This window comes from Sander vitreus, chromosome 2 (assembly GCF_031162955.1).
Source record: "Sander vitreus isolate 19-12246 chromosome 2, sanVit1, whole genome shotgun sequence".
Classification (NCBI taxonomy): domain Eukaryota; kingdom Metazoa; phylum Chordata; class Actinopteri; order Perciformes; family Percidae; genus Sander; species Sander vitreus.
The window spans coordinates 26,429,184-26,442,102 of NC_135856.1; the positions used below are offsets into that span (position 1 = coordinate 26,429,184).

The window sequence follows — 12,919 nt, forward strand, 5'->3', positions numbered from 1 at the left end:
AACAACAGTTGCCCGCACACCCAACAGATGAAGAACAACATTATTTTATCGCCCCCCTAAAGTTATGTTTTTGTCCACCTGGCAAATGTAAGTCCAGTATATTGTCCCTCCTTCTTTCAGCTGTGGTTTGGTCTTCACCAACTCCTGAGAAAGATAACTTTATTGATACGTTAACGTTGACGTTAGCTCTTTTAAATGCTACAATACAACCTTCATTTGTTGAACAGTTCCTTTGATGGTGTTTGGTGCTTGACGGCAGATGACAGGAAGGTTTCTGACTTGATTTTCCTGGAAATGGAGATTCATTCAGTCATTGAGTTAGTACGGGTATCACAAATTACACAACAATTACAATTCAAGCGTTGTCTGGTGATTTATACGTTAAAACCACATTTTCAGGCATTGAGTCAAGACTGTATATTCAACTCAGCCTCCTACATCCTTGTTACTGTGAATAGGTAAGTTGTGTTTACAGCCCTTGAGCATTTAACGTTACATCATTTATTTGCTGAAAAATAAAATGTCTTCATTACTATTTTTGTCTGAAATATCAATGTTGTCGCAATTTTATTTTGATACACTCCCTGTATCATGTCAGTTTAATATAATAAAATATTTGCTGGAATATTGTATGGTATGCTGGCCAAAATTCATATGATTCAAGGAGGTTCAGGTTTTATATATGAATTTAATTTTTTTGTAATTCAGGTTAAAATTTCAGAATACTTGAGCATTGTGTGAGGGCAATGTTAGGTTAATTTATGAAAGACTGTCAACTGTATCAGTTCTTCAAGAGTCAAAGAAAAAGTCCTACTCTTCATACTATAATGACACACTCTCACTGAGTGTATCTCTCAGATGACACCTGTAAAAGTGATCTGCAGTCTTCTTTTACAGTGGTGGATTCTCTACATTTGCTTTTTAAGATTGTTTTTGGGGCATGTTTTAGGCCTTTATTTGACAGGACAGATGAAGACATGAATGGGGAGAGAGAGGGGGAATGACATGCAGCAAAGGGCTGCAGGTCGGAGTTGAACCTGTGCCTGCTGTGTTGAGGAGTAAACCTCTATATATGGGTGCCTGCTGTACCAACTGAGCTATTCGGGCGCCCCAACACTTGCTTTTTACAGTACAATATGTCACTATACTGTGAAAGTATACTTCAATAAACAACTAAATATGTAAATGTTAAATATGAAACTGAATCTAGGTTCAAGTACAGTACAAATGAGGTTAAATGATTATTTGAGAACATTTCCGGACAAAATGTATTTACAGACCTCCAAGAGCTGTTTGAAGGCCACATTTTTGTTTTCGTGTTAGTAGTTCTGATGAACAAAGTTGCACAATGGTCAAATTTGAGTGACTATGAGTTATATGTGAATGCAAGTTTGACTTTAGCTATGAACCCAGGTGTACAGTTACAGTATATACTGAATTTCTTACTGTGTCCTCCGGCGCACACACACACACACACACACACACACACACACACACACACACACACACACAGAGCAAGGGTGGCACTTTTAGTCCAACAATGCAGTTGAATCAGCTGTTTTAGCATGAGATGCTAACTCTGCAGATCAATGGCCCCCTAGGTCTATTAGTCATACTGGCCCTATTAGCATCTGCTATTAGCATTTCCTCATCAATACCATTGATCAAGCAGTTCTGGCTTCAAGATAAAGCAGCACAGAGAGAGAGAGAGAGAGAGAGAGAGAGAGAGAGAGAGAGAGGATATTAATCTGATCAAACAATCAAATGTGATGTCAGACATCAATAGATGACACAAAACAAGCCGGCATCATGTAGGCCTAATTTTAGTTAGTAAAAAGAAAATAATTCACATTTGGCATTATAGCTGACAAGATTAGTTGATTAGTCAAATTATATTATCATTTAATCATTTAAGTCATTTTTCCAAACAAAAATGCCAAACTATTTTTTGACATTTTATAGACAAAAGATGCAGATACATCTTTTGTTGCCACCCTAGTTGACATCTTCAGTTTTCATACGCATTAACACGGCACTGTATTCAGGTTAAAAACTCTTGTTGTTGTCTTTTTAAAACTGCATTTTATGAAATGAGATGATATTTCAGTGAGTGAGTTTTTCTCCCCCAAAATAGTTCAGCATCATTGCACACACAGACGATCTCAGACATGAAGGACTTTTTTGAAAGTAGCCTATACGTCATCTGTAATTAGTTTTTTTAATATATCCAAAAAGTGTTATTGCTACATAAGCTATTATTTGTCATTTTACACTCTGGCCAGTGTGACAGCAGTCCATCTTTCTTTGTCATTACTCTTTTAATCCTGTAGATGACAGTAGTGTGCTGAAGACCTGACAATCACTGAGAGGAGTTCTGCTCAAAGAGCGAACTCGGTCTCTGCAGTCCCTCCGTGAGGGTTCACTGCCTGGTCACGGATCATTATGTGGATCTCAGCACTTGCGTCATTGTTAGTTGTTGTTAGTTGTGGTGATTGTGGACTCGGTGAACGTTCTTCATTAAAGAGTGGTTTTACCCCTCAGAGCCCTCTGACTCCCAAAAAAGTGCCTGCAGGCCAATCTTTTCATAACCCTAATCTAACTGGAACATTCTACTTATTTGTTCAAAAAGTACATATCATCTTTTTTTACTTGATATGTAAGAAAAGTTGTACGAAGTGAAGTCACTGAATGACCGTGAGAACACCAAGGACCGCTAAGAACACAAAACAGAACATCTCAACATTCAACCTTTTGGGTAAATGCGCTTATTCACTATTTTCCTGAGAGGGGTTCATTTACAAATAATGCCTCAGAACTAGTGTTCTTGAGATTAGAGGAGATGACTGTGATCTTAACAGAAACAGATGAAACTAGTGGATAACTGACTCTAAATGCCCCTGATTACTTAAAACAGCAGAAGAACTAACTCAGATAGACAAAACGGCTCAAAAGATTTACATTTTTTAAAGATTCTTTTTTGGGCTTTTTTCCACCTTTATTTTGACAGGACAGCTAGGCGAGAAAGAGGAGAGAGAGGAGGAAGACAGCAGGAAATCGTCACAGGTCGGATTCAAATCCTGAACCTGCATCGAGGCACAAACCTCCAAGTATATGTGCACCTGCTCTACCCACTGAGCCAACCCGGCCACTGATTTACTTTTTTTTTTTAGCAAACAAATGATTAAAGTGTTGTTAACTACTGAATATGTCAAATAAATATTACTCATTTTCAGTACACAGAATTAATGAGAGACGGAGAATCGTTTATAAAATGTTACAGAGGAAAATGTGACAGTCACAATACTTTGTTTACTGTGTTTAGGTAGTACGGCACAGCCCTATGTTATACTATAACTTACAGCTACCATGGCTTGAATAGGAAAAACAATGCATGGAAACACATCACTCAGGAAATTAACTCCTTTTACTGTTACTGCTTTGTAAACCTTGCTTGTAAATCTTTGTGTCTGTATATATGATCACACTGTAAGTGTCTGAACTGTTGCTGATTATGTTTTCTTTTTCTATAGGTGGTGCAGGCTGACAGGTTTGGAACAGCTGTGAAGAATCTGCTAAACATGACTGAGTGAGTTTGTGAGTGCTTTAAGAAGTGCTTCATTAAAAAAAAAGCTTTGAAGCTGATTCAGTCGTACTACAATGTTTGTACAAGCTGGAGAAAGACATCAAATTTTACAGCGTGCCAAAATAATCTAAGGTCTTTGCTGCCTATTTCTACAGTCTTTCTGAAAGGAAGCATATCTGTAGGGAGCAGGGACTGGGACACACACACACACACACACACACACACACACACACACACACACACACAATCCCAAGTTCCTGAAGAAGTGCTATGTCAGCAAGGGACTACTGTTTACATTTACTCTCACACACACACACACACACACACACACACACACACATACAGCATCTTGGGCTTTCAGAGCAGCAACGTGGTGTGAACAGGAGGATTTAGTCTGTCATTGCTCGCTCAGTACACTTCTTTCTCTCTGTCGCTTTGCAATTCACCGCAATCTAACTCAGCATCCTTGGTCTTTTATCCAACTATCATCTTCCTTTTGCAGCATTGAAAAAAAAGGCCCAGATCAACAAATCATTTTAGTATTTTTCTTCATCAAATGTTTTTTTTTGTGTCTAACTAGAAAACCTGCAACTGGGCTGAGATTAGTTCATCTGAGTCCAAGTGAAATTTCACCACACAATACTTGTTTGTCCTGAATGCTTTTACTGGGTCACTGCGCCATACATTTATATTTGTATGGGCATGATCACATTGAATTCTTCAACTTGATCGACCAAAACTCATGCTACGTGTGCAAGTGATGTTTGAATACACTAATGCATACTTCTATATAAAACTTTAATGAAGATTTCAGCAAAAGTGTGTAATGTGAATTACAGGGAAATCTGTTTTAAATAAACTTAGAATTTTTCATTTGATGTAATGTTGCAGACAAAGACTGCGTCTGGGATTTGAGTACTTCACACAGTGTACATGTAATATACTTTCGCTTAGCTTTAATTAAATAATCAGATACATGTGATGTTGTTAAAGGAATAGTTCAATGTTTTCGGATTTTTTTACCCCTGAGTAGTTACCTTAGGTTAGCAACATGTCTTGGCGTACAACAGCTGGACACAGTGACCCTGAAATTCCACCAGGAGTGGATGCGCCACGTTCCGGTTTTGTTCGGTCGTCTACCATGCTTCATACCACACTGGGAGCATCCGAAGCAGAGCATTTTGCCTGCCTGACTCGAGCTCAAACCCGAGCCCTTCCACTCCCTGTTGAATGCCTCGTGGTTCACGTCAAAAATAGACCTGCCGCATATTTTTAGCGGAGCGGAGAGCCGCTTCTCGCTCGCTTCTAGGACGCGCTGTGTCGCAGCTAGTGGAATAACAAGCATTGTCTTGAGTGGTGGCTATTGTTGGCGTAATGCAGCACAGACGCGCCTGGTGGAATTTAGGGGTGATGGTGCATATCTTCCTGGAGTGGTGTTGTCAAGTGAGGTTGCCAGGTGTGGTACCATCTTGCCTGTACCGAGACCTATACCTGTACCTGTGCCAAACATATCTGGCAACCGTATAGCCAGCAACGCTGCACAAAAGTGATGGGTGGATTTCTAAACTTTGTCAAAAAATAGTTACTGCTAAAATAGTTGTTTCTACATTTCTGTTTGTGCACAGATTAAATAAACAAGAAAAATCATGTGAATTAGTAAGCTTTAGAGGTATTGGTAAAGTAGGTAGTTTTGAACTTTGGACTCAGCCAGGCTAGCTGTTTCCCTGTCTTTATGCTAAGCTAGGCTAATCACCTCTCACCAGCAGCTCCTATCTTAACACACAAACATGAGAGTGGTATCAATCTTCTCATCTAAATCTCTGAAAGACAGCAGATAGCCTATTTCTCATAAATATTGAACTATTCCTTTGAACTGTGTGAAAAATATACTTTTTCTAAATTTAATGGGATTATGTGGAACATAAGGGTGTAAAAAGGCAAAGGTCTGGCCTACATCATTTTATAATCAGACGTTTGTCAAGAGGATATACTACTATATGGAAAATGTTAATTCCATCATCTCTGTCTCCTTTTCCAGTATTAATTTCTCTGTTTTCCATCTTTTCCTCCTTACAGCTGCAGACATTTTTTTTTTTTTTTTAGTCCAACATGCATCCTGCGTTCATTCTTCTTCTCCCCTGTTGTTTAATTCTGGTGACATGAAGATAAAAGCGATCCGTGTCATCTTTCCAAAGGCACGACCAGGATCATGAATGTGAGCCACAAGCTGGCATGTGCACACCCACGCAGTCATGCCCACATGCACAAAATGCACAAGAGGCAGCGAAGGAGAGACGAAGGTGAAGAATCTGAGCCCTGAGAGGTGCAGAAAAGAGGAAATAAGAACAGGAGAGAGAGAATGGCACGCACAGCTTGGCATTTAAACAGAGGATTTCCTCTGTACCTCGTCTTCCCTCCGCTCTTTCTGTTTACATAAGGAGAGACTACTTCACATAGCTCATATGAGAGTCCAGGAGTTTATTTGTGTATATGTGTGTGTGCTCTCTCCACTAACATAGGACAGTAACATATTAAAAATTAAAGTTTTTCACTGTCTCCATGTGTTTAGTGGAGGTGTTAATCAAAAACTTTCTTTTTGAAAAAAAAAAAAGCCATATATATTCCCTTAAAACTTCTCCTAACATGCTTTAAGTGAATACTTTGTCATCTTTTTATTTGTTGATTTGGCACCAATCAAATTTAAGATAAGAGTGATAAAGAAATTAAACCGCCTATACATTTTTGGAGCTACTTAACAATATCTAAGCATTATCATCCTCTGTTGTACTCTGCTGTGGTGTCAGCAGACTGTCTTCCTGTAGCGCCTTAGCCAAAAGGTGATGGATGTCTCTGGCCACCTCTTTGCTCCCTCAGGGGGAGTTTCATAAAACACTTAAGACACTGTCAGAGTCAGCAGGCCTGAGAGAAAACATAATATTTTCTTTTTTCCTTACCTCTTCAGTCTCCACCTTTTATCAGTTGTCTAATGATTTAGATGGCATACTTTGTAGACAAAGTTGCTGGTTTGGTTACTTTGTTGTCCCCAAAGTGTAGAATTGTCTTTGGCCTCATCACACAGCATTAAAAACCACACAAGACAAATAATGAGGACAGACATCAAGAACATAGCATCAACAAAAGATTAAAAATAATAATATGCCTTGTACTTACTTCTATACTTCTGGTATTTAGCCATATTTTGGCAAAACTGTGAGTGTTTTTAACATTAATGCTCCAAGGCACTGCCTTGCCTCCCTTTTGTAATGAGAGATATAATGAAAAGGTCACAATTGTTGAGAATATAGTAAGCATTTGGATGGACAGCAGAGAAGAGGATTATGCTGTAGGTGTGGTGTGAGACGTTTCTGTAGATGTTTAACTCTTCTCTGCAGTGAAAATTAGTCATTGTTGGAATCCAACTGACTGAAGTTAAGATAACCACAGCTACTTCATCTCAGTCTTTGACAGAACTCTATACACATTTTACAACTACATTTTGATTACAATGTTTGATATTCAAGACAGATTTTGGGCTGAGTATATACCTTTAAAGTTAAACAAGTACAGTGCAAACCTTGTGGAGTTGAGCTACTGCATATAGGATTGATGGGAAAGTGTGCTTGAAGAAAACAAAGCTAATAATAGTGCTCCAATACCTGCAGAGCACAGCGCTTGGGGGAGTCTCAAGGGGCTGCTGCTCAAATTGAGGGTTCCTTCTGCTGTGTGTGTGTGTGTGTGTGTGTGTGTGTGTGTGTGTGTGTGTGTGTGTGTGTGTGTGTGTGTGTGTGTGTGTGTGTCTCTCAGGGAAGGGTGTTGGTCAGTGTGCTGGGTCAGAATGCTGGCGAGGTACTTTTCACAGTTTCAGAGTTTCAGAGACTCACTGATCAATAAATGCTTTAAATAGGGACACAAATACCTGCACACAGCATTAATCTCAATAGATGGATCCTATTTAAGAAGGAAGCATTTTGCTGAATAAATTGGGTGGATGGCAACCACACAGAGATACAGTAAGTGGTTGGAGAGGCCTAAACGCCACTCAATGCCTTCCCTGGTGTTAATTAGCAATTGCTCAGGAGGGAAATCCAGGGCGCGCACACACACACACACACACACACACACACACACACACACACAAAGTTGTATTGAGGTTTTTCCACACAATAGCCCAAGTTTTCGTTTATTTATTTTTTTAAGATAACTTTATTATACTCCAGAAGGTAAACTAGTTTGGTCGTCCACGCACTGTGACAAAGAACAAAGGAGACACAAAACAGTAGTAACACTAACATACAAACTAACACTTTTTCCAAATGGATATTAGTGTATCTCTGGAGCAACAGCACTTATTAAACTGTTGTATTTAATACAGTTGATCAGTTAATAAATAAAAGACAACTATAAGTGATGCACCTGAAAACGGGACCAAAATGGGAAATTAAACCTTCACACAACCAATACCTCAGGAAACAGGCAAGTATAGCTGACCGTGAGGAGATACTCGCTTAATTTGACTAAACAATGTATTAAAATATCATACTCCACCTTTGGGTTTTGAACTCTCCTCCAAAACGTTTACTACTGAATCAGGAGTCATACCAATAACAAAACCAGCCTTTTTTTAGTAAACTTGCTAATTTTGTTCTTATCATTGGCTGTAAAGCTACAGTATCACCCCAACCTACAACCGCATAAAGCAAGGAACTGGCCAGTGGCCACCAAACAGAGTTTTGTTATAGGGCACAGACAAAGCCCTTCTATGTGTCGCGAGGGCATGGACAAGCAGTGTATTTTGTCGTTTAATTTGGAGGATTTGTTGAGTTGAAATAACTTAATAATCCTCTGAGATATTCTGGGAATATGGTAAACACTATCTACTACAATGCCATTGTCAGCATGTTAGCATGCTGCTTTAGTTCAATGCACAGCCCCCCCAGAGACACATGGTGGTAGACTTGTTAAAAACACTGCATTTACATTTTCTCTTATCTATCAATGTGGTTGTCCAGATATTTGTAGTTTGTATGAAGAAACAATGTCAACCTTGATGGTTTTTGATTTTTTTGGACAAAAATCACGAGTGTGTTGACCTACACTAACTCCCTGTGTGTGTGTGTGTGTGTGTGTGTGTGTGTGTGTGTGTGTGTGTGTGTGTGTGTGCGTGCGTGCGCGTGTGTTCGTATGTACAAGCAGCCTCCAGGGGATTTGTATCCATGCTTCGGGGCGTGTGTGGTGGACAGCTTGCGGCTGGATTGATAGAGTGACGTCAGCGCGCCGCTACCTCTCCCCGAGGGCAGGATTAGTCGGGAGCAGCAGAGACAGCGCTCCGATAATCTCCCGGTAATAAATGGGGGGAGACGGGCACGTTCGAAACTGCCGGTACCGAGTGAAACCGGAGGCCTCCCGAGACTCCTGAGATTTGGCTCCTGCATTTGAAGCAATGATGGGTCGCTTCGTGACGCCGCAGCAAACCGACGCGTCCCGGGCAGGTAAACGCAGCAGGTAAACTGTGGAGACGCAGGGTGAACTCGTCTCAGGAGGATTTACCTTGGCAAGGTGTTCACAGGCTGCACTGTCTGTCAACAACTGCTGCTGCTTTATTTTTACTGCTCGTGTCTGCCGTGTGTGTGTGTGTGTGCAGGTTGCACTTTGGGAGATTATGAGGTGGTTGTTGACAACTTGGACAGTTCGTGCAAAATGTAGGGGAAAAGACGCCAAGTTTAACTGGTGCTAAATGTTCCTTCCTCAATGTTAAAAGCGTCCATGGTTTCACACACAGAAACATACAATTAAGCTTAATTGTTTTTAATTGCAATTAATCTTTTTTTTCCCCATTTCTCTCTTTCAATGATAAAATGGGGAGACGAGAGGAAGTATAAGGACAGACTTGTCATGATCATAAAGGTGACCTACTACCTCTAAGCATTTATGGTTTGGTTGTCACCTACTTGGCACCTGCCTCTAAATAACCAGATAACATCCATTATGCACTGGGTCTATGTGGTGATAGATACTAAAGCCCACTGGGAAATTTGTAGCCGCCGTGTTACTTTTACCGCTACCGGTTTTACTGTAAGTTAATTGTATTTTACTGATCCGTGTGAGTAAGGTCCAATAACCTGTAAAGATCAGTGCGCGCTTCCTCCGCTGTCACCGCGCCGAGATGAGATAGGAGCTCCTGAAGTTTATTACAGTGGGTTATCTAAAATGTATGCGTTTTTTTCTGCTTTGTGTGTGTGTGTGTGTGTGTGTGTGTGTGTGTGTGTGAGAGAGAGAGAGAGAGAGAGAGAGAGAGAGAGAGAGAGGGAGTCTTTGCACATGAGACAAAAGAGGACAAAGAAAGTTTTGGTTCTGCACCACTTGGGTCGAACAGTGCAGTTATTTGTCGGTGTGTGTGTGTGTGTGTGTGTGTGTGTGTGTGTGTGTGGGGGCAGTGCGCTGACTCGGGCTCGAGAGAGACAGCGGCACTACCGGATGGGAGAGAGAGCGAGAGAGAGAGAGCGAGAGAGAGAGAGAGAGAGAGAGAGAGAGAGCGAGAGAGAGAGAGAGAGAGAGAGTGTGTGAGACCGTCAGTAGCCTACTGGTTGGAAATATTCGAGGCGGATGTTTCTTGTGAGCAGCAGACACACCGCCGTGCGTCTTTGCGCTCAGAGATCATCCACTCACCGCGTCTTTCTTTGTTTCCCCCCCACCCCCCCCCCCCACTGCAGCCTCACCTGCAAAGCCACATCGGAGGACAGCGGAGCTTCTCAGCGGACACTTTGCTGACTGACAGTCCCCGGGACGGACAGACAGATACCTCAGTGTACTTTTACCATGGAGAAGAGCCGGGCAGAGTAACTAACAGCAGCTTATAGTATCCACAAGTAGACTGTCAGAGAGGAGAGCGATCTTCACAATGACCCGTTAAATTCCTGCCGCCGATGCATTCTTTGGAGAGCGGATTGAACGTCTCCTAACAGCAGAGGAGACGAGCAGAGAGGCCTTTATTCGTTTATTTCAGTCTTCAGATGGACCGAGTGCCCTCGGCACTGGCCGCTAAGATGCGCTGGATCACGCTGGTGCTTGCCGGCTTGACTTTCTGGGGCAAAGTGACTATTTGTAACTGTTTCGACTACGAGGAGCCAGACTATGATAATTATGAAGAGGAAAGAGCGGAGACCATTGACTACAAAGACCCGTGCAAAGCTGGTGAGTCCTGTTTTAGTTTTTAATCATAAAATAACATTGGAAATAAGTATTTTTACGCGTCTGGTAGCGGTGTTCCAACCCCTCGAGCGCGCTGGCTCTAAAGTGGCACGTGTTATGTGTGTATTAGAGTTGACAGCGGGTGTGTGTGTGTGTGTGTGTGTGTGTGTGTGTGCGTGCGCGCGCATGTGTGTACACTGGTCCAGATGCCCCTTTCCCCCCACTATTTATAACCAAGGGTTATGATCCCTCGGTGGTGCAACGTGCAGCCCGGTGACGGTCTTGATAAGCCCGTGTCCTCCTGAAACGCACGCGCACACATCAAGTGCGTGCATCACCTGTAGGCATACTTTTGGTCCTGATTTTGGCCGAAATGTCGGTGCATATATGGACATGCTGTGCATGCAAGTACGTATCTGTGTGTGTTTGCTCGTGCATCCAGATGCTAAATCAACCATCAACGAAGATGAGAAACAGCTGGACTCAATTGTACCAAAACAGACGCTGATGCACGGTCTCTCTCTCTCTCTCTCTCTCTCTCTCTCTCACACACACACACACACACACACACACACACACACACACACACACACACACACACACACACACACACACTGTGATAAAATGTTTGTTGGACCTTTAGTGACAGTCTGGGAACTACTGTGGAACAACAGTGAAACCAGATGAGACAGACAGTAGAGTAAATTGTTGCCACAGATTTTTATCGAGTTCATACATTAAAAATATACGTTTTTCCTCAGTATATTATAGGTCTTTTATAGGTGTGTGTGTCTTTGTGTGCTCCACCCAAATTAACTCATGTTTTCCACACAAAGCTGGAGATTCACTTAAGATTTTAGCCAGTTCCTGTTTTAAACTAAGCTTTCTGTCTTTCTTTCTTTCTTTAACTACATACTGTATGTCCTGTATGTGCAGTGTTTTTTGGTGTCCAGTCAATCTACTTCTTGTAGTCTTAATGATTTGAATATGTATATTGAATACGATACCTGAGTTTTAGTAATAATACTGGCACATGTGACCCCCCCCATATCATAGATCAGTCCCTAAGTCTTTGCATTTATATTTACATTCTTTTTCATTTAACAAAATATGCTACAATACACATAAGCAGTCATATAACTTTGCCTAAAAACATTTCTTAAAATTACTAAGTGTTGTGATTTCCAGATATAGGAAATATATGATCAAAGAATAAGTCAACAAGACTAAGAACCTAAACAAGCAAATATTTCAGCTCAATCTCCAGCCCTAAATCTGCCTTCATCTTGCACTTGTTCTTTTGTGTTTCGGTGTTTCGTGTGGCAGTCTTCTTTTAACATAAAAAAAATGCTCTCTTTACGATCACCACTCTTCGTCTAGACCATGTAACAAAGCTCAATGAGCAGGACGGCATATTTTTGCATGTTAACCCCTTCTACAGTACGAGCATCATTCCTACAGAGCAGCTGGAGGAACTCTCCTCTGCTCTTTCTTGCTTTCTATTTGTTGCAAAAGAGATGTGGTGGTGTCGCATCTTTGTCTGGATTCTTGTTTTGGTTACACCCGTCTGACTGTGTATGTGCCGATGTGTTTGTGCACACAAATGGCCATATGTGTTTTAATGGCACTTTCCTTAATGTTGTCTGTGATGACACGTTGGACTGATAAGAACTCCACCTAGAACACTGAGTGTCCACATGCTGGCCAACACACATTCCTCACATACCAAAAACACAAACCTGACAACCCTGGACACTGGCCAGTGTGTGTGTGTGTGTGTGTGTGTGTGTGTGTGTTTTCATGTGCATTTTACACTGATCTCTGTGTGAGTGATTTTATGTTGATACTGCAATCCCATGACTTTGTGGTTTTTAGTTATGCAGAGACCTGACCGTGTGTGTGTGTGTGTGTGTGTGTGTGTGTGTGTGTGTGTGTGTGTGTGTGTGTGTGTTTGGATTGAAGCCCGGCAGGTTACAGGGAGACAGTCAGTCTACATATGTTTGAGTAACTGAGCGACTCTTGTAGGTTAAAATAACTAAGTGAGAAAACACAAGCAATGTTTTTATTTGCTGGAAAGATCAGCGTACATAAAGAATGTATTCATACTTACATGCTTAGATTTATCACAGCAATTGCACACACGAGTAT

At 41.3% G+C, this 12,919-nt stretch overlaps 1 protein-coding gene across 1 annotated transcript in view; it reads left to right on the plus strand.

The window, feature by feature from the left end:
• Positions 1-10,154: 10,154 nt before the first annotated feature.
• Positions 10,155-12,919, plus strand: part of tll1 (tolloid-like 1) — a 51,113-nt gene continuing 48,348 nt past the window's right edge. The window contains exon 1 of the mRNA XM_078263179.1: positions 10,155-10,774. Coding sequence (XP_078119305.1) covers positions 10,594-10,774 — 181 coding nt within the window. The 5' untranslated portion in view covers positions 10,155-10,593. The remainder of the gene's footprint in view (positions 10,775-12,919) is intronic.